The sequence below is a fragment of the Callospermophilus lateralis genome, chromosome 2 (assembly GCF_048772815.1).
Source record: "Callospermophilus lateralis isolate mCalLat2 chromosome 2, mCalLat2.hap1, whole genome shotgun sequence".
In the NCBI taxonomy this organism is placed as follows: Eukaryota; Metazoa; Chordata; class Mammalia; order Rodentia; family Sciuridae; genus Callospermophilus; species Callospermophilus lateralis.
The window spans coordinates 51,968,698-51,992,115 of NC_135306.1; the positions used below are offsets into that span (position 1 = coordinate 51,968,698).

A 23,418-nucleotide genomic window follows, 5' to 3' on the forward strand; every position below is an offset into this window, starting at 1 on the left:
TATAATGCTGACTTCCAATATTGATGTGAACCCTAATTAAACAAAAGTGGTAACTATAAAATTATAGACATTAAAGTCAAAACCTATTACTCCCACTTTAAGAATGCTAAAACTGGCCTGCCTGGCATTTAAAACCAAAACTTGGAGACCAAAGTCAAAAAAATTAAAGGACTAAGGAAAAAGAAACAGCCAATATTTTGGCCCTTGCCTGTTAGGTCAGCCACACACAGGAATTACAGGACTCATCCAAGAGCCCTGCAACTATAAAGGATCATGAGAATACTTGAGAAAAGGGGAAAAAAAAACAGTGCACATTAGGTAAAGAGGAGCATAATTGAAGAAGGAAATGACCCTGATGTTTCCATAGGAAGCCACCATGTATGGTAACAATACCCTGAACCATCCTGGCAGACAGCATAACTAGTAAAGGAAAGCTGCAGGATCCAAGAGTTGTCCCACAAGTTCTCAACAGTAACACCTGACAAATCTGAACTCTTAAAAGAAAATAAGAACAAGGTCAATTTTGGGTCTTAAACCCAACAAGAGAGTTTATAAGGAAGGCATATTCACGCATGGACTTTCAGAAAGAAAAGACAATGGCTCTTTCAATATAACGTCAGACATAACTTGTGTCAGCCCTACCAAAAATAAGACTGGGAGGTCATAATGAAAGGATTCTTATACAGGAATGACTGAATATCTATCACAAAAGGCTGTGTCATCCTCACAAGTTTGTTGTAGGTCAATTTAAGACCTACAAATTTTTCTATCCTCATACATGGGTAAGCTCAATCTATGCTTCACTGGCATAATCATATAGCCCCCATATTTATCCCTCTAAAAATGTAATGTGACACATGAAACTCCTCGCCAACTTTTCCAAAAGAACCCTACATGACAGAGTTAAAGCAATCCCTCTATCAAAGAAAGTAACATTAAGGAAAAAGCTGTCTTAGAGAAAAAATATGGCATTAGATATTTTAACTGTAGCTCAAGAGGATAACTAAGACATTATAAAAACTAAATGTGATATATATAAATGTGTGTGTGTGTGTGTGTGTGTATCTCAACTCTGCTAATGTTTCCAAAGTTGTAAATGGAATGGCCTCCACTAACATGTTAGCCCCTCTCTACAGTTTAATGAGTCACTGTCTTCATAGTTTTCAGGGACTGGCTAATAACAGTGACTACTTCGTGCTAATTATTTACAGAAAATAATACTTTGCTGTCTTGTTTACTGTTGTCTTAATATGATCCCTACATTATGTATGCCCCATCCACTCAACTGCCAACTACCACCAAGAACCTTTGTACTATCCTGATATATGAGATGCCAAAGCTACAAATGGTCTTACAGATTCTAAAACAAAGCTCCCCCTTCTCCTGGGAGCCCTTAAACAGGCCTCTGTAGAAAGACTTCAACTGCCCTCCCCTTTCAACACCCCCTTTCAGCCTGAAGTAGCCAGAGTAGTCAATGCCCTTTTTCACCCAATGGCAGGTAGGGGCACTTCTTTAGAGAAGGCAATGATTCCAAGTCCTTGTCCCAGGAAAAGCAGCAGAGTGATAGCCTGGGAAGTCTAGTCAGGTGTGACCAAGGGTTGTAAACAGAGACTGCAGCTGAGCCCACCATACCAGTGCAGGCCTGATGTGTGGGGAACCAGAGCCAATGCAAACCAGAGCTTGCTGATCTGCTGCCCAGCAGCAATCCAGCCCAGGCCCAATGAGCAGCAAGTGAATAGAAGAAGAGACAGAACAAAATGGAGATTGTGGGGCTAATCAAGAGTGTTGATAACTTCCAAAACCTGATTAACATAAATTTGAACCAGTGGCATTGGTAGGTTTCCAAAACATGATTAGTTTACTCAAGTGGCAACCTACTAACAGGTCCCCTCTCACCCTGAGAGTATTATGTTTCTATTCTTCACATCTGAATAAATCCTACTCCTTTCACTGTTGCCTTCCATTGTCCGTGAATTTCACCCTTTGGATTTTCAAGTAAAGAAACAGAAAGAAATTGGTGATGCAGTAATGTGGTCTGCTATAATACTAGAGGGCATACCCCACCATTAAGAGCTGTAATACAGCACTTGAGAGTAGTGGATAAGAATACAGCTTTTCCAGCTGTGACCCTAAGCGCTGATGCAGGCAAACATGGCATGCCTTGATTAGTTGCTTACACTGAAGGCTATAGAGGCCTGCAGCTTTTGCAGACTCCACCCACCAGCACGAGCAGAGAAACTCTGGGTTTCAATAGTACCTATCAGATTCCATTACAAATTACACCTTTCTTCAAATGTTTTTACCACTTGACAGTACTCTAATAGTTAAGCACAGTGTCTGACAATGAGAGGACACTCAATTCATATTTTTTAGTGAGTAAACGTAGTACCCATATCTGTTTTAATTATGGCCATGGATATCCAAATCTCAAAGTCTGGTTTCCTTGCAACATTTGGTATCCCCTAGGCATCTAATCCTGATAGTTACAAGTTTCCTCCAGATGTCCATTTAAAAAGTCCTAAAATTTCAAATGACTAACTTTAACTTGAATTTTACAAATTATTTTCTTTGGTGTCTTATATCTCAATGTGAAGATGTAAAACAAAACTGATTTTAAAGAAGAAATCAATAAGATGTTCAGAGCTGAGATACTAAGAGCCAAGATAGAGGATTTACAAGTTAAGGACACAGAGGAATTACAGGATTTGAGTGACACTGCAAAAGAGAAAGTGACTGAGCTTGGGAATTGATTTTCTGTTCAAAAAGAGACCAAAAGGTATCAAAGATTACCCTCAAGACATGAAAGTTAAAGAAAAGGAACAAAATGGCATGTCTATGGTAGTGAGAAAGTTAGGTAGTAAAATAACTCAAAAGGAAAAGCCAATAAGTTCTATATGTAATATCCTGAGTTTGAAGGGCACCCTAGGACATGAATTGGAAATGGATAAAGAAAGCTATATAAAAGGAAAAGTCCAGAGAATAATATAAAATGTCTCTAAGATTTCATTAATACAAAATAAGAGAAACCCAAGTGCAAACTATTTCAGAATATTATTTACCTTTCAAATGAGCAAAAATAACAATTTGTTTTAAAAAATATGAAGTGTGAAGGATATGGAATAACAACTCCCAGGAGAAAGAAGGCCAACAATAGGCTCTGGGCTCTGGACTTTCATCCTTTCCCAGAAACCATGAGTCCTGGGTGGAGAAGGCAAACAATGAGCTCCAGGCTCTGGACTTTCATCCCAGTAACAATGGGTTTCAAACTTTTACAACTGTTCCTGATTTAGGCTTTGAACCTACACAACTAGTTTCCTGACTGCCCAAGTCTCTAATGATTTAAGTCACACTAAACATTCTGCTATGATTGCTATGATTAACTCTCATTAGAACCTATTAAAACCAGACCTCTCTTGTAACCAGTTGCCATTTTCTACCCCAAAAATGTGCCCCTCTGGTGCTAACTGATTGACTCTATTCCTCAATAAAATGCACTGCTGATCCATTGATGTCTGCTCCCATTTTGGTTATTTTTGCTTACAATGTCTAGGATGTAGAGAAATCAGACACCTTTTTGGGCTTCTTATGGAAGTATAAATTGGTACAACTTCTTAAATTGATGATTTGGTAATATTCATCACAAATGCAATTGTATATATCTGTGTGTGGGGGGCGGGGGGTGCTGGGGATTAAACCCATGTGTGGGAGGCAAGCATTCTACCAACTGAGCTAAATCCCCAGCCCTGGTTATATCTCTTTCTTTCTTTATAATATTTTTTTAATTGTAGTTGGACACAACATCTTTATTTTACTTATTTATTTTTATGTGGTGCTGAGGATTGAACCCAGCATCTTTATCACTGAGCCACAATCCCAGCCGCCAGATATATCTTTTGATGCAATATATAAGTTATCTACATCTGGATAAAAAATTACCCCAAAATTTAGCAGCTTAAAACATTGAGATGAACTTTGGACATGACACTGTAAAAATTTCCCTAAATTCACTCCCTATTTAAACTGGTGAAAATCACAAAAACAAAAATAACCACCTACAGCAAATAAAGAAATACCTGTTTATGAAAATTCACCAAGAAAGGAAAGTATCTGTGGTACCTGAATTAAGACCATTTTCATTCTTGTGCCCTTCCAGCACAATAGGGTGAAGACTCCACTCCAGACAGTTATAGCCAAAAACGCAGGTCTCCTTCCGCCTAGCTCCCAGTTGGAAGGCATTCTTCCCAGGAGGAAAAAAAACAGTATTTTTTATTCTGTTTCAGCTGACTGACATTAAGGTGAAGTCTAACTCAAGTACAGTTGAGAGATGGGAACTTCATTCTCCAGCCATCCCCAACTTAAAGAATAAAATCTTTACCTTGAGTGCAGCACATTGAGACCCAAATGACTTTGCCCTACTTGTGACACAATGGTTCCACACCAGTAAAAGCAAACCAAGAGTCTCAGAGCTGCTTCCCCTCCACAGAGCTATCATACTTACAGTGTGACCACCTAATACTTGTCTTATCCATAGCACCCTGGCTCAGCAATCTGGCCTGGAGAGAGAAGCAGGATGAGAAACAGGCCCTAAACTCTTTTCAAAAAAAAAAAAAAATGGTGCATGCCTGTAATCCTACAGCTCCGGAGGCTGAGGCAGGAGAATTATAAATTCAAAGCCAGCCTTAGTCAATACTCACAACAGTTTTGCAGATGTGCACAAAGTATCAAAAAATTTGAGCCTCAGAAACTTAGTGAGACTAAGTGGCTCAGTAGTTAAGCACCCCAGGGTTCAATCCCAGGTACTCCCAAGAAAAACTACTTCATTTGCAACACAATATAGAGAGGTTCAAGCTTGGGGTACTCTTGGGGGGTATAATTGGGAGCAGATACAAGATATAAGCTAAACTGTAGGCCTGATAGCTTGCAGGAATCAACTAGGAAGAGCACTTCAGGGGTGGAAAAACTGTCAAACACCAAACTGAGAAACTTCAAAAGAACCACATATTGAAAGAATTGGCTCATAGAGCAATTTAAGTCCTAGAGCAATGTTAACAATTGAACAAGCAGCCACTGGCAATTAGTAGAGTTTAATAGTTGGATACATCAAGGAAAGAAAAAAGAGAGCCCTAGGAAAACCACTGTCATGACAGTGTGATTGTGGACATCCCCAAATTTGTACCTGTCTCAGGAATAACATCAGACTCTAAACACAGTAAGAAAGTAAACAGATTTCATTAAAGTAATCCAGGCAGTCACCAAGCAATTAAACAAGGAAATAACAATAACAAGCCTGTGCTGAGCAAAGGAGACTAGGACTAGATCTGCTACAATATAATATATCAAATGTCCACATTCCAAGAAAAATTTACACAGCATACAAAGAATCAAATATGAAAGTATACCAATGAAAAAAGGCAACAGAAACTAGCAAGGAGAGAGACTACATGTTGGATTCATCAGAAAAAAAAATTTCAAAAAATGTTTAAAGAAATAAAGGAAGGGCTGGGGTTATAGCTCAGTGGTTGAGCACTTGCCTAGCATGTATGAGGCACTGAGTTTGAGCCTCTGTACAACATAAAAATAAATAACAGATTGTATCCATCTACAACTAAAATTTAAAAAATAAAAAGAAATAAAGGAAGGTATGATGATAATGCCACAATGGAGAATATCAAAAAAAGAGAAATAAATTTAAAAAGAAAACATAAACTTCAAAAAGTTGCCTCGGAAAGTAATTTGCATCCATACCAAAAAAAAAAAAAAATCACTGGTAAAGGTAATCATGGAATTATGATAAAAGATAATTTAAATGTATGTTTTTCTCCTTTTTTCCCTTAACTAATTTTAAAAGCAATTTCATAAAATGTGTATATAATGCACTAATTGGCTCATAACATATATTAAGATAATGTGCATAATACATTTGCCAGTTATAGCACAAAAGAGATAGAACTAAAGCTGTACTGTACTAAGAAAATGACTAAAGATGATGAAGCAATAATTCAAACAATGCATATGTAACATTAATAAATGTAATATATACAGCAAAAATGCAACCACAAAAAAAGGGTGAAGGAGAATAGATTCATATAGCACCTATATTTCTATATACACCAGAATTAAGTTTCAATAAAGTTGAAGCTAATTATGTAATGAAAGTGACCAAAGTATGTTGTATTCATGTACAAATAAACAATTATAATAAACTAATAATTTTTTTAATCTGAGGCTTATTCTGGTAAGTTATATACAGTAAACCATAGAGAAGTCACTTTAAAATACTTTTAAAGTTTTGTGAAAAAATAAATAAGTGAGAATACTATATTAGAAAATAGTCACTTGACAAATGAAAAGTAGCAAAGGAAAGATGAAGGTGTTAAAACTCATGAGATATACTAAAAACAAAAAAGAAAGAAAAGGACACTATACATTCAGGAAGGTAGGCTGAGTTTGGATCCTCCTACAAACAAACTTTTTTTAAAGTATGAGACAAAGAAATCTGCAATTAAAATATTAGATATTTAATTAGAACAGATATTTAATTAGAACAGAAATTAACTACAGAATTCTAAGTATGAAAATAATATCATCATTATGCTAAAAAGAAAACTCTTTTAGAGATAATCAATTCTTATTTGCAGATTCAGAATTTCTGAACTTGCCTACACTAAAATTTGTTTCTTAACACCAAAGTCAATACAACAGTTTTGCAGATGTGCACAGAGTATCAAAAAATTTGAGCCATCCAATCCACATGTTCTCAGTTGATGTCAAATAGTGACAATCTGCCTTCTTTTTTTAGCTGTCATAATGTAAATATAAGGGTCCTTTTCATGGCCTACTTAATATCATATTTTACACATATTTGTACTTTCTGTTGATGATTTTACTGTTTAAAAGGATAATCAAGAGTAGTGCTGAACTGCTGTCTATTGTTTCTAAGTGAAAGAAGGCTGTGATATACCTTAGATAGAAAAGAGTTTGTTAGAGAAGTTTGGTAAGGCCTAAGTTCTAGTGCTATGGGCAAAGAGAATAAACAATTAATATTGTTAATGAATAAACAATAAATAGCAAATAAGGTATCTTTAAAGGGAAACAAATGAAGAAAGATTATATGTTCAACCATTCACAAAATTGTTGTGACCGAATGCTCACAAGAACCTAACCTTGTATTTCCTACAGGGGTAATGGTTCAGTATTTGCTACTTCAGTGTTTGCAGTGACATAGAACTCAACTACTATTAATAAATGGAAAAGACTGTAATGACTGAATAATATCTGGAGTAAATATAAATGACTGTAAACACTATTTATACTCAATAAAAAAATGCAAAGCAAACTCAAATGAGTAACATACATATATAAAGCAATATGGACTTTTATACAAAAACATTAAAGGTCAATAAAAGATTGTCATACATTTAAAGAAAATCATCAACATCAATGGGAAAGACTAGGAAAGACAAATAGAAATTACCCTTAAAAATGAATAAAATAAAAAAAAACAGAAAGAACTTAAACATTACAATCAGAAAAATTGAAAAGTCCATTTAAAATAGATTACACTGGAAATAACAATAACAGGCCCAGGGATGGGGGAGAAGAATAGTAACCAGATTTGTTATAATATAAAATCTAAAATGTCCACTTTCCAAGAAAAACTTATAAGGCATTCAAACAATCAGGATAATATGGTCATTCACCATGAATTTTGGGTGGGATATGAACATTCAGACTACAGCATAAAGCAAATAGAAAAAAAAATTCACTTTATAATGGAAGATGAAGTAAAAAGACCAATCAGGATAGAACTGGAGAAAAAAGATAAAGGAGGCTAATGCTAGAAGTTTCAACCTCTGATGAGTGTCAAAAGAAAACAATGCCAAAAATAAATAAATAAATAAAAGAATATTTTCTCAATTAAAATCTTGAGTTTTGAGATTAAAAAGTCCTACAAAAAGCTGAAACAGATTTTTTAGAGATTAAAATAAACAGATAATATTGAAATTTCACAATATTACACATAAAGAGATAATCCTGAAAGACTCAAATGAATATCTAGAAATAAACAAGAATCACACTGGCACTGGGATCGTTTGTAGTGTAAGAACTAGAAAGTCCAACAGTCCATTTTTAGAATACAGCCTTAATTGGATATAGTTGTAGTCATTTAAATTACAGACCTTCCCTTTGCCTGCCCCAGTTTTAAAATTAGCCAATGGTGTAGATTATAACCCTGAATTCCAATGAGCAGCAGGCACACTTATAAGCAGCCCAGGTGCTCTTGCCAGCAGTTCTAGTAGCACATCATTCTGTCTAGAGTAAGTTTTTGCCTTGCCCACCCACTTGCAAGCAGGTCTCATTGCACTTGGTACTTCAAATAAATTTGACGCAACATGGTGTTCCATATATTGCCTAGGGTTCATGGGAATCCCCCTTCCTTAGAGGAGACATGTCTTGCTGCCTTGGTGCAGTGGCCTTGAAACAGGGGAGGAAACCACGATCCCTGGGACCAGCAATGGACCCTAGTTGATATGAACTGACAACTGCAGGAAAGGGAGCAAGCAAGCCCCTTGGTGACCGCAAAACCCTGTGTACAAATGAAGGCAGGAAAATCTATTCTCAAGCTCAAGAGACAAGTATTCCCTTAGTGGTTGGAATATCCCAGAGGTTGTGTGAGTGTGAATGAGCCTCTATTTAGAAACATGAGACCACATTCAGGAGAACAGGATGGGGAAAGAGGGGGGTAAGAAATTCCCATTAAGGGGGATTGAACACACCGGTGTTTATAGGAACCTACAAGAAGAAAATGGTCAATAAAAATTCTAGGTCTTGAGTTGGGGTTGTGGCTCAGAGGTAGAGTACTCACCTAACATGTGTGAGGTACTGGGTTTGATCCTCAACACCACTTAAAAATAAAATAAAGATATTGTGTCCACCTATAACTAAAAAATATATTTTTTTTAAAATTCCAGGTCTAAGGACAAGGAAGAACAATGGAAAGATCCTATATATACAAATCTTCTTTTCCTTTGAAAAGTCCTGAGCAGGTAAGTAAACTAATAATGGTGGAAGTATATCTGTCCCCATGGAGGATGAATGGCCATCTGAACCTTTGATTTCAACATTCCACATGGCTGGCAGACTCTATTCTTAATGGTCCCAAATGCAAAAACCCTTTTCATGTCTGAGTCATTCTGTAAAAATCTGTGACATGCTTTATTTTAACCTGTGTATTCTATGTCATGGGTTCTTGTGTCTTTATCATGTATGTGTTATCAAAATTGGCTCTAACCCCTGAATGTCACCTAGGAGAAAAAAGATTAAGGCACAGATTTTGTGTATGCCAGACTGTATGATCCCTCCCCTGGGATGAAATATACAAGTATTTTAAAATGTAAAGCTTAGGAATACATTACCAGGCTGTTATTCTCGAAACTAGAGTTGTCTATAGTAGTAGTCTCTTTCAGACTTATATAGAAATAATAAATTTAGTTTGAGATTTATGTATGTTATTTAATATTTTATAATTGGATAAAAATAACTTTTCATCAATAAGTTATATATAAAACTTTGTGTTACTCTTTACACTGGGATGGAAATTTAAATGTATTTTTGAAAAGTAATGAGAACCTGGTTTGTTTATGTTCCACAATGTAGAACATAAAAACTTTTTGCCACTTTTTCCACAAAAAAATTTAAGAGCTCTCTTAGTTTCTGTTTGACTTATATTTCAGATGTAATGTTGTATTGTGTTGTCAACAGCCCTGCCTTACCTGAGGTAAGTCTCTGCCTCACACCCTGCTCCATGTTAGGATGGCTCCAAAGTAGGCTAGACTTAGAGTATTTAAAGTTGTGTTCAAAAGATAGATTTTTGTTATAAAGAGTTCTGTGATCTCAAAATAACCAAGGGATATAATACAAAATTAAGTAAAGGTTTGGGTAAATTATTAAAGCTATGTAAAATTATAAGAGAGTTTTAAAAGAAAGTAAAATTTGTACAGGGTCTCATATGTAACTGACTTGATATATTTATGTGTCTTTGTGGAGGCAAAATAGATACCAAATATGTAGTATTATTATAGAAATTATGTTCAACACTATTAAACAAACTGAATATGTTTTTGGTCTTATAGATATATTTCATTTAGTATTTTCCTTATAGACCTTCATAACTTTTGCCTGTTTATGTTTTGAAAAAGTATTCCTACAGAAGAATCTGAGTTAATTTGAGATAATAGGCCATCACCTATAGGGCAGAATAGGATATAAGCTGACTTTGAGTGCTAATACTAACCTCAGTTAAATGGAAGGGATAACTATAAAATTACAGATATTAAAGTTACTGGTAAAACTCACCTGCTAGATGTTTAAAACCAAAACTTAGAAATCAAATGCAAGGAAGTAAAAGGTTCAAGGAAAAGGTATCCAGTATTTTGGCCCTTGCCCTCTAAAGTCAGTCAGGACCCAGGGAATCATGGGATCCCTTTAAGGGCTCTACAACTCTGGTGAGTCAACTGACCTCCTGATCAGGGGAACTGAGAGGACCCTAGAGGAAAACAACCAATGCACATTCTGTAACAAAAAGGGTAATAGGAGAAGGAAATGTCTCTGGTGCTTCTAAGGGAAACAGCATGCAGTCAGCAAGACTCTGAACCATCCTAGTAGATGGCACCACTGACAGAAGAGTCAAGAGGCTTCTCACACATTCCCAAGAGTGATCTCTGAGGAATCTCAGAATCTAGAGTTTACAATTCATCACTTCCAGCCTGGTGACTTGATTTTTAATGAAGACCTAAAAAGGAGACAAGCTTCAAGTGATCTGGAAAGGACCTTACCAAGTGCTCCTAATCACCAGGATGGGGATCTGAACTGCTAAAAAGCAGAGAATTCCTTACCATGGGCAATTTCTACCTCAAAAAGTTAATATATCTAGAATGGATAGCAATACCAAAGGTTACAATGAAAATGAAGCCAAAAGGTGTAAAATAGAAAAAGCAGAGATTTGTGAGAAATAGAAAGTCTGGTGGCCCATTTTCAGAATATAGTCTTAATTGGATACAATTACAGCCATTTTAATTATAGTCCTTCCTTTTGTCCACCCCAATTTTAAAATTAGCCAATTGCATAGATTATAACCCTGAACTCCTCCAATCAGAGTAAAGGACAGAACTGCCTTTAGGTGTTAGGAATATAAGCAGGCAGACTGCCCACCCAGGTGCACTTGCCACCCAGATTCCAGTAGGAAACCCTTCTGGCAAGAGTAAAAGTTTGCTTTACTCACCCACTATCAAGCACATGTCTGATTTCTTGTGGCACCTTGGTATTTCTAACAGTAGCACAATGCTATACTGAAATAAGATAACAGAGCTATGCTTTCAAAAATCCAAGGGAAACTACATGAACATAAAATTTTGTATTCAGTTGAAGTATTAAGCAAACATAAAGGCAAAAGAACATTTTGAGACATATAAGAAGTCAGAAAATATACCACCAGCACATTCTTTTTGAGGGAACACTTGAAAAAATAATCCAACCTAAAGGAAAAGGAAGATATAAGACGTTAGAAACTACAGAGTAAGTGCAGGTGTACAATAAAGAAAACCTAGGCTGATAGCTGAGAGTAGGTTTAGAAAGCAACTGGTCCAAATCCACACCTTAAGGCAAAAAACCCAAGGAAAAATATCTTTAGCCCATTAGGCTAATGTCTTACAAAGAATATTGGCAGTCTTTATAAAAGAAAGTACAAATAAGGTAAATTAGATATTGAAAAATATTGTCCAGGAAAATCAAGACTTTTGTTTGGGTAATTAATGGTAATTAATTATTTTGGGTCAGGTAATAGGTTCTTTCCATAATCTTCTTGACTTTGATATTTAGAATATTTTTTTGAAAGATACAGATTGAGAGCCATACAATTTTCATTTCTCAATGGATTCAAACATACTACATGGTTTTCTGAAAAATAAACATTTACATAGTCATAAAATTATAAATGCAACTATAGGTTTCCAATTTAAAAAATCAAGAGCCTGAAACATGCTAGGCAAGCACCCTACCACTGAGCTACCTCCACCAATAGAGATTAAGTAGACTGAGAAAGCCTGACAAAGCTACATTTTGTTAAATTGTCCAAGTACATCTTGGGTATAATGAATTTTGAAAATGACAGCTATAAAACAGTAATCTCCAAAAATTTCAATACATGTTATCCTGTTATACATGTGTATACATGTGTAACATGTTATACATGTTATTTCAATATACACGAAAGGCTTCTAAGTAACTGCCTCTAAAATGTGTATTTTTTTATAAAATACAAATTTTGTATATACACTCTTATAAAAATATACATTAAGTATATTATAAATATTAAAAGGAATTATAAATGATGAGGAAAATGGCCTCATGATATTTTAATATTTGCTTCTCCTCAACCAAGTAGAAAGTACAAATTAACAGTTTTTAAAAAGTTGAAATAAACTCACAAATAAAAGGAGAAGGAAGAAGAATCACAGAAATGACAACTGAAGTCCCAAGACCTTCCCTAGAAAGCTTGGCCTGCTTCAAATTAAAAAATAAAGGGAGACAGATCACATATCATCTCAAGATGATTGAAGAAGTAACAACCAATGTTTGAACAAAGGACTTAATTCTGATCATCAAAAGGAGAAACCTGGTTGATAAATTAGCATATCAGCAACATGAGGAGAAACTGATTACACATTTTAAGAGTCTACAACAGTCAAGGATACTAAAATAGGACATAGTTAAGTATGCATCACAGATTTTAACAAGTCAAATTCCAGCCAATAGGAATAATGCCAGTGCCAGAGACTCCAAAAGTAAATACAGTTCAAGTTATCAAAAATGATGTTCAGATTTTATGATCATGATTCCAATAAAAAAAAGGGAAAAGAAAAGAGAAAGGCATCCATATGTTTAGCTTCTCATTTAGGAAATATAATGAAATTCACTTAATAAGAAAGCAAGTGTTTTAAGTGCTGTTCTAAGTGTCATGGGACTACTGTATACCAAATGTTTGATAAGTATTATCCAGCAACACTAGACTATTTCTAATGACCAAAGAGAGGCCCAATAATCTATAGTTAAATGACTGGGCATCCCCTACAGAGTAATACAAGTATAAGTAAAATCTCTCAACCTATTCTAGAGTACTTACTCTACTCTGGCAAGGACATCCCAGGCTTTCAAGTATATACTGCAGTTATCTTAAGGGAAAACTGAATCAGGTCTAGGAAGTCCACAGGGACAGTCTATAAAGTAAAAAGTCAAATAGCAAGAACTTTTTCAATTTTTTCAATTGTGCTATAATAGCTCAATACAAATGCACACACACAAATATCCACACTCACAAAGTATATAAGTAATAGTTTTCTCTTACCAGCAAATTCCCCAAAAATGTCAGAATATAAACAGGAAATTAAGCCCTATCTTTACTTGGTGAATTGGCTCTTGTTGTAATAAATCCAATAATTATAATACTCTGTTCCACATTTGTTTGGAAATCAATAATCTCTTCAGGGCATTCATGACAAGTTTTAAGTTTAACACTGAAGAGAAATTGTTGTAGCTTGGATCTAGAATGTCCTCTAAAGGCTCATGTGTTGAAGACTTAGTCTCCAGTGGAGAAATGTTCAGCAATGGGGCACTTGAGAAGTGGTTGGAACATGAGGGCATTGACTTCATCAGTGGATTAATCCACTGACAACAGAATGGACTACTAGGAACATATTTGTCACAGCAACAAAAAGCTAGTATATTATAATGAAACAAATTCAACAATCCAAATACTCATGAAATACTCACCTTTCCACAACTAAACTGACAGCCTGTGTGAGATCTGGATTTTTTTCCTGGAGGCGTTTCCACAATGACCATACAAATTCTTTATCAGCCTTAAAGGAAAAAAAAAAAAAAAGGTATTTTAAGTGCATTGCTTTATACAGTCATCAGATAAAACATTGCATTAAATTTAAAAACAAAAAACATATTCCTTGATCCCTAGGTTCTATGTCAGTGAATTATTTGAAAGAATGGCAAGAAAGCTTTATTTTAATGTCTTATATTGGTAACCCATATTCACTTTTAATACTTCTATCACTTGCATTTTGGGATGCAAATACTGAAATACTAAATATCAAGGCAAATTTACTTTAAAATTGCCCTGCAACTACTACACCAGTTTTCAGCTCCCCTTTTCAGCAAGATAATTTAAGACTATCTCTACTACCGCACCACCTTTTCACTCTACAGTATCTTCCAAAAGAGTTCTCTCCCCATGTGATAAAATTATTATTCAAGATACTATCAAATCAAATGGACAACTGAAAGTTTCAATCCTTATCACAAAAGTCAATTGTTATTAACTCTAGTAGACAGTTAGAAATCAATTTTGAGGACCTTTTAAAAAATAGTGACAATCTAGAAATTCTGATTAATTGGTCTCAAGTAAGATTCAAGCATCAATATTTTCTGAAAAATCCTCACATCAATATGTTCAAAGCTACTACCCATGTAGACCTCATGTCAGTCTCATGGTTTTACATACAAACTCTTCACTAAGACTTATTTTTCTAACTGTCCCCTGTACTCTTATGACCACACTTATAGCTTCAACTGGCTACCTGATGATTCTCTTGAATGCCTAATAGGCATCTTAAATTTAATTTGTCCAAACAACATTCTTGATTTTTTACCCTCTTACAAATCTGCCCACTGCATCTCAGAAAATGGCATCATCATCATCTACTCATTAATTCAAAAACCTGAAATGCAGAAAGCAATCTTGATTGCTCTTTTATTCATACTTTATATCCAAACCATCAGTAAGTGGCACTAAAAAATACATCCCAATTCCAATCACCCTCACCATTTCTACTACCATCTCCCTCATGGAAATCAACACCATCTCTTTCTTAGCTCTCTACAATGGTTCCTAGCCTTACAATTCAAAACTCTCCAATTGGTTCCCATTAGATTAGGAAGATAATCCAAACTCTTTACCAAACCTAAAAGCCCCACATCATCCTCACATGTAGCTCTTTAGCCTCATCTATCACTCTCCCCTTTGTTCACAATGACTTTGTTACTCTACTTGCAGTAGAGTCTTTGCACATAATGTACTACTTACCAGATTTTTATATAGATTACTCCTTCACTTCATTCAAGTCTTTGCTTACATATCACTGCCTTAAGGGAAGTCTTCCTTGACAATAAAAGCTATCAAGACTCACAAGTCTCTTCAACCCCTTACCCTTTGTCCTTCTTTTTTCATGGCATATTTCATTTAATAATCCTGTATTTGTTTGATTATGTGGCAGATACCTGAATTAATATCTTATCATTATCCATTCTCTTCTTTTAGTTACAGAAACCATTTTGGTACTTGCTGGCCAACTATCACACTGGCCTTTCTTGTCTTATGGCTATGTGCCCAAGTTCTGCCAATGAAATATAAGAGGTGCTATTGAAACTTAGAGGACATTATAAAATTAGGTTTATGCCTGCCAAGTGGGTTAGAAATACTTTTTTCCAGACTGCTCTTGGCTTATTTAATTTACTTACAATGGGAATTTTCTTGAAAAACAGTAGTTATTAATTTCATATATTCACATTTATACATCTTTCCCCTGGTTTGGATTTTAGGTACTAGTTAGAAATGTCTTGTCTTCTCCTAGATTATAAATATATTTACTCAGCCTTCTAGAATTTGTGGGGGAAGGGGGCTGGTAAATTTATTTTCATAATTGACAAAATGGCTTATATTTATAGTTATATGATATTTTCATATATGTTGTGAAATGGCTAAATCAAAATAATTAACATATCCATTATTTCATGTAAGCTTTTTTGGTGGTAAGAAAGATTAAAATCTATTCTCTTAACCAATTTTCAAGCATGTAATACATTATTATTAAGTATAGCCATCATGTCTGCTAATTTGAAAACCAAAGTAAGACTTCTGACGAATAATAAAATGCTACAAATGAAGGGCCAGAGGTATAGCTCAACAGAGTGCTTGCCTAGCATGGACAAGTCCCTAAATTCAATTCCCAGCACTGAAATTTTAAAATGTTAAAAATGGATTGCAGAACTATTAAGAATTTTGTGGGGTTTTTTAATATTTATTTTTTAGTTGTAGTTGGACTCAATACCTTTATTTTATTTATTTATTTTTATGTGGGCTGAGGATCGAACCCAGGGTCTTGCATGTGCGAGCCGAGTGCTCTGCCACTGAGCCACAACCCCAGCCCAAGAACTTTGTTTTAATTATTTGAATGTCATATTAAATTTAATGTGGATTATCCCTCTGATTATTAAAAAGATCCTTCTCATATAGAAAAAGTTAACCACTCAAAAAAAAAAAAATACCACAGAACTAATTTCCAAACTGTTCCAAACAATATATAAACAAGGAAACTACTGCCAATCACATTCTTTGTATTTTCCCTATTTCAGACACTTAAAGATATTTTTTAAATTTTTTTAAATTAAAAGCCTTTAAAATCACTCATAATAAAATTATTTGTTTTCTGTACAGAACTTTCAAACACAATCAAATACTTAAAAATTCCTAATCCTTCTCATGAAGTTTATTAAACAGCCCCTAGCTTATGAAACAGCTGACTAAATGATAGATGACTTGATTCTAAATTTCCTTAGAGATAGATTGGTTTTTGTCTTTTACTTATCAGCTTCTATGGAAATAGACATTGTCAATATAAACACAAACACCCAAAACTGCCCCTTTTGAAGTGGGTACCTACTCTTCCAACACATGGATTCATTTTGGAAACATATTAGGCTTCAATTTGCCTCTAATGGAGGAATGAATTCACCAAACCTTCAAAAACTATTTCCTACATTTAAACAAATAATTTGCCCATCAGAACTCAAGGAAACTATGGAAGGAATTTGTTTGCAAATATGACACAAAGTAGCCACTCAGCAAATTATCATTATGAAAAATAACTTCACAAAAAGTTCACCTATTAGAATATAGCCACTAACAATGAGGAGGAAGCTAATTCCACAATACATACTCAAATTTATTTTTTTCTTTTTGAATAACTTGACAAGGTTTCCAACATAAAATATAAGGGAACTAGTTCTCTGATCATACACTCTTACTTCCAATATCATGTGCTTCCAAAGTTATTTTCATCATTAAATTTGGTAATTTAAATGTCCTAAATGTTTTATCTGAAATTGCTCTGTAGGTTTAGTAAATATTTTGGTTGCTACTAAAACAGAAAATAAGCTTTATGAACACTATATAACATTACTTTTCCTCACCTGGTATTCTATAAATTGTGATAAACATGCATATATTCATATCTCCAGCTTTTTTGTCACAAACAATACATTCTTGAAAGATATAAGCAAAATTAAGAATATAATAGAGTTAGGCTTTAAATCCACACAAAAAAAAAAAAGGAAAAAAGGGCATAAATTTCATGGACTCAGAATCACCTTTTAGAACACCCTTGAAAAATTCCTTGGACAAAAGCTATATTTGGAAGCTAAACTACAATCCTCAGTAAGCACAATACAGACAGCTTTTCACATTGAAATCAACCACCTTTTCTTCAGCTAACCATGTAGTTTGCTTGCTAATGTGGCAGTCATAGGAAAAAATGTTTAAATAATAAAATCACCTATAGTGAGATAAGATGCTCACATTAAGAGAAGTGCTTATTTTCTACTCTGAGGCATTCCAATGGAGTGAAATGGTACCTGGAATCAAACTTTTCCCACCAATCACACATAACTGATTCCCATAAATTAAATGTGTATGGGAAAGGAACTAACCTAACAGAAGCTACTATGTATGATCATTTATTGATCAAACAGGGTTCTTTTCCACAAACAGGATGTTTGACCCATTATAAGGACGTGGAATTAATTTATATCTAAACACTATCTTTTAAAATAGAAAATATCAGAGTTAATTACAAACCTTCATCATAAATATTCTTTCTGAAATTAAATGTGCATATATGTTACTAAGGTGATATAAAATGAACTTTAGGTTAAAGTTTTTAGCAGTTTTAATATTATACATTCTCAGGTACTGTGATTTCTACCTAAATAAATAAGTGAAAGAATAAAAATATCTAAAAGTGAGTTTAAATCACTAAAATACTTCCTTACAAAAAAATTGGGAGTTCAATTATATTAAGAGTCTGTTTTGACTACAGTTTTTTTTTTTACTACAGTTTTTTGACGTGGGTTAATGCCAATTTCATTTCACATTATTGGAATGCTTATCATCATCTAACAGTATATGATAGAATCAAAAGGATCATCATTCTAAGCTAATTACGACCATATCTATATTCTTACCTCTGCCTATAGTAATGCAATAATCTTCCTAGTCCAGGTATGTGCAAGGTCAAAAGGCCAATGCCATATTGGGAGCCACATTTTAAAAGAATCTAATAATGAATGGGTTTAGGGAAAGGGTTCATCAGGCTGTTTTCCACACTGACTTCCTGATTTAATTATAAAAAGTAAATAACTTATTTCCTTAGCCAGCTAAGGTCCTAATTATGGAACGGCATAAGGAAAGGACAGAAAACATGAGCAAACTGTGTCTTAAATTATGACTTTTAACAAAGACCTTTATCATGAGCTCACATTCCTACACTCCCCAAAGTTGAGGGGTGTGTGTGTGTGTGTGTGTGTGTGTAGAATTTTAGATAGATAGATAGACAGGCAGACAGATAGTCTTTTGTGTCTTTTATTCATCTTTTTGCCCCCTTAACCAGTGAAGAATAGGTACATAACACCTCCTCAATTTGTTTAATCAAAGACATACTTAAGCTTGACTCAGCAAGGGCCTACAAAAGCAGCAAAAGAAAATTCAACAGAACAAACTACAAGAGAGAATCAATTTCATGAACTGTTTTATTAATCTAAACTGATAAAACTGTTCACAAAGTTACCTTGGTGTTGAACAGTTTCTAATTGGTATCTATCTTGAAGACAGGAATTTAAAGACCTATTATTGAGTTCCCAACATTTAATCTAACCCTGTGGGAAGGTTCCGGTAAAATCCGGGAAGAGATAGTGATAAGCAGGCAAAACTAAAGGAAAATTAAGTCTATGTACGTGGGGCTGATCATCCTTAGTACACACAAACTCTACAAATAATAAGTTATTTTAGTGCAACTGACTTAGCAAATGCTTTTCACTAGCGAGATCAGAAGAAAAGGAGATTTCTCACTCCTGGATTATGGGAACTATGTAATTACTTTAGTTGGCATCTATTGTGTGTAAAAGTTCCCAGCCCAAGACTTCCTTAAGATTATGAGTCTGTGTTTACAAGTCTGACCCTGTAAGTACAATAGCAGGGGTCTGGAAATTAAAAACAAGCTATTTCTTTGGCGGATTTTATTTTAACATAAGTGTTTAAGCTTTTCTGTTCAACTTGCGGGCTGCACTCCACTCCTGGCATCAGGTACCGCTAAAACACCAACCACAACCGGAACTTGAACTTCGGGGAGGAAGGCGGAAAGGGGTGCGATGCGCCTTTTGGATGTATCCAAGTGACCAAACCAAACCCGGGTGCGAAGGCGAGCCCTGCCTGGCGGGTGACCGCAGGGGAGCAGGAGCCCGGGTCCCTCAAGCCCCAGGCGAGAAGGCAGTAGGAGCCGGTAGGCGGCGTCGCGAGAGGGACCAGGGAGGTCCCCAATCCGCGGAGTGACACAGCCCAAGGCCGGGCGGAAAAGCGCGTCGGAGGGAAAGGCCGGCGGAGGTCCTAGATACCTGACACAATGCCAGCTCCTCCTTTAGGCAGCTCAACTCTTCCTCCAGTAGCTGCGTCCGGGTCATCTTCGCCTCCTCTACCGAGATGCCCTCTAGCCGCCTGGACCCCACGGGCTCGCTGAGGAGGGGAGCATGAGCCGGAGCAGCCCCCGCGGGCCCTCGCGGTGCCCCTGACCCTTCTTCGCCCCGCCAGAGTATGTCATTTTTATCCACGACGACCTCCCGCACTGTGCTGGCAAGCCCCGAGGTTTCGCTGCGCACCGTGTGGACCTCAGCTCCCCGCCCAATACGTGGGGACCGGGGGCCCATCGGTCGCGCCGAGGGCGGAGGGAGCGGTGAGGACGGCGAGCGCGCCGCCATGACCGCTAATGGTAACGGGTCAAGTTGCCACTTGGAAACTCCACCTCCCCTTCCCCATCCTGGCGAGCCCGGAGCGCTGATCTGCGCATGCGCGTGTCTTTTCCCGCCTAGGCGCGCGGGGTCTTGGCAGGCTTCCCACGGCCCGCGAGCGTGGGGCTGCGCATGCGCGGTGACCGGAGGGGCTAGTCTGGTTAGTACCCAGCCTGAGTCCTTTGCTAGGGACGTCTGGATTCCTGTCCTCCGCAAACCGTACCCTCCCTTTAAGGCCTAGCTCTCATCCCGCCTTTTAAAGCCTTCCTTGACAAGCTTGCAGCCCCAAATGATCTTTAACTATGAATTTCTCTTCTTTCAAGGCCTCTGCCAACTCATTTGTCATGTTTCATTGACCGCCCAGGAGTGTTAGTTACACGGCTAATCTCTCCAGCGCTATCGTAAACTCCTTGAGGATGAGGGAATAGATTTTAGACTTAAGTGTTTTTTCACACCCCTTAGCAAAACTGCCTTAGGTACATCTGACATTCAGCTGACTGATGTCAAGGAGAAGTAGAAATCCTTGTGCTGAGCTGGGACCATCAAGCAGGTTTCCCACTTGAATTATGATCCTTTGTACACCCTTTGTCTTTTGTTTGCAAGAGTCGTGATTTCCTTTGAATCTTTATACCAGTTTCTTTATTCGTTGGCTGGATCAGAGTGAGCATATTCCACTCAGCCCAACAGGTTGGGTCCTCCGACCAATCTGAAATTAGTAATTTGGAACATGGTGAAAAAAATAAAACCTACTTTTTTTTATAATTCTCTTGTTTGTTTGGTTTTCCTTCTTGACTTCTTTCTTTATAAACTTCAAATACGCAATAATGTCCTTTCTTTATCCTTAAAACATATCCTTACTATTAAGTTTAGTAAGAGGATGTGCATTGAGCTGGTGCCACAGTTTTGCAGAAAAGGTTCCACAATCCTTGGAGAAGAACTGAGGTGGGGATTTAAGGTACAGTAGAAGTAGGAAAGCGATAACTTTCATTGTATTTCAGAGTCATCTGTGTCAGTATTAAGTTGGTGTGAAAGAAGATACTCTCCCACTCCCTATCATGCTCATGCAAGATGAGCAGACTCCTTCCCACTAAAAGTGACTATCTTGCAAAATTTATAAAAGGATCGCATTAGAATATATGTAAGTCTTATAAATAGCTACCCTATTGAACATTTACTATGCCAACGGTTAAGTACTTAAGTGTTAAGAACTTTTCACATATAAATTAATTCAATTCTTAAATCACCTTAAATTAGATGTTATTACTCCCATTTTACTAGTGAAGAAACTGATTTCAGAGGTTACTGTAACTTGCCTGAATTTTCACCTCTGGTATTAGAAGAGCTAGAATTTGAATTAACTCCACTTAGCTTTAAAACCTGTGCCTTTGATTTCTACCTGTACTAACTACCTGTCATCTGAGATACAGCATTAGGTCTGATAGCATGTGAGATTTCACTGGACTTAAGACTGGGAATTCCAAATGCATAGTTCACTAGTTTGGCTTAAAGTCAATATGAATGTACATTTTAAAGGCAATTTGTTATTCACTCAAAACAGCATCATTTCACCTGATCACAGAAAGATTTCTTTTGAAAAGCTCTCTATATAATTGTACATAATAGATAATATATATAATTGTGAATAATAGATGATATATAAATATATAGAGATGTATAGGTAACCTTATAGATATCCCCAGAAAAGGATATCCTGAATCTTGACTAAGCAGATAGACATATTTTTTTCATTTTCTTTGTATTGTGGCAAAGTACACATAACATAAAATTTACCATTCCAACCATTTAAAAGGACTGCAAACAAAAAACAATTGAGTGGCATTAATACATTGGCCATGTTAGACAACTATCTAGTTTCAGAACATTTTTATTACCCCAAACCGAAACCCCTTACCCATTAGTTATTCCATGTTGTCTCCTCCCATAAGCCACAGGCAATCAATCACTAAACTCATTTCTATTTCTGTGGATTTGTCTATTCTATATATTTCATATAAATTGAGCCATACAATATGTGGGCTTCTGAGTCTGATTTCTTTTATTTAGCCTAATGTTATCAAAATTCATCTATATTGTAGCATGTATCAGTACTTCAATTTTTTTTATAGCTGAGTAATCCACTGTATGGATATACCACATTTTGTTTATCCATTCATTAGTTAATGGACATTTTGGTTTTATGCACTTTTTGCCTAATATAAATAAAATCTGCTATGAACTAATGTACTGGATTTTATGTGAAAAACTGTATTCAATTTTTTTGCATATATACCTATGAATAGAATAACTAGGGCTTATGGTAAGGCTGGGGTTAACTTTAAAAACACCAGTTTTCTTTAGTGACTGCACCATCTTACATTCCCATCAGGAATGTATTAGAGTTCCAGTTTCTTCACATCTTTGCCAACTTTGTTTTAATGATAACCTAGTGGGTATTAAGTGGTATCTCATTTTAATTTTGATTTAATTAATGACATTGAGCATCACTTACTTGTTGGATATTTGTTTATCTTTTTGGAAAAAATATCTCTTCAAGTCCTTTAGCCATTTTTTAATTAGATTATTATTCTGTTGTTGAATTGCAAGAATTCTTTATAGGCAGACATCTTTTAAGAATAGAAATGTGCACACTTCCAGGGTGTGCATAGGGGATTCTTCTCTGTGTTACTTGTTTGCTGAAACATACAGAAATGAATGAAATGTTGATTTTTTTATGCCTTTATTTTATTTATTTACTTTTATGGGGTGCTGAGGATGGTATCCAGTACCTCACATGTGCGAGGCAAGCACTCCACCACTAAGCTACAATCCCAGCCCCTGAAATATTGAATATTGACACTCATAGCTCAAAAGATAAATTAAAGACCTGAACTTTTAATTGAATAACAATGTTAAAAATAATCAACAGTGTTCCTCCCATTCAGTTCTTTGTTCAAACATTTAAAAGTGATTATGTGTTCCTGGAAAATATGCAGTAAAATTGCTAAAGATGAAGTATACTAGAATATAGAGACACGATTCTCTCCATATCACCACTGTATGGTTTAAATGCTGAGACAAGTGAGGAAATATACAAATTAATATTATGGGTTTAGATGATACCTATTACTTTAATTTTTAAAATTTACTTTTAACTTTGTTTAAGAAGAGAAAAAAATGCATTGGCAATTTATCAGCTTTTGTGTTTCTTTGTTTCCAGAAATAATGCAGAATTTTAAG

At 35.7% G+C, this 23,418-nt stretch overlaps 1 protein-coding gene across 4 annotated transcripts in view; it reads right to left on the bottom strand.

Annotated features, from left to right (window-relative positions):
- The window catches only part of Cntln (centlein), a 327,261-nt gene extending 307,059 nt beyond the window's left edge, over positions 1-20,202 (bottom strand). For all 4 annotated transcript variants that reach the window (XM_076843415.2, XM_076843416.2, XM_076843414.2 and 1 more), the window contains exons 1-2: positions 19,792-20,202; positions 13,828-13,916 (exon numbers count right to left, since the gene is read on the bottom strand). In XM_076843415.2, the coding sequence (XP_076699530.1) occupies positions 13,828-13,916; positions 19,792-20,151 (449 nt within the window). In that variant the 5' untranslated portion in view covers positions 20,152-20,202. The remainder of the gene's footprint in view (positions 1-13,827; positions 13,917-19,791) is intronic.
- Between the last annotated feature and the right edge of the window lie 3,216 nt (positions 20,203-23,418).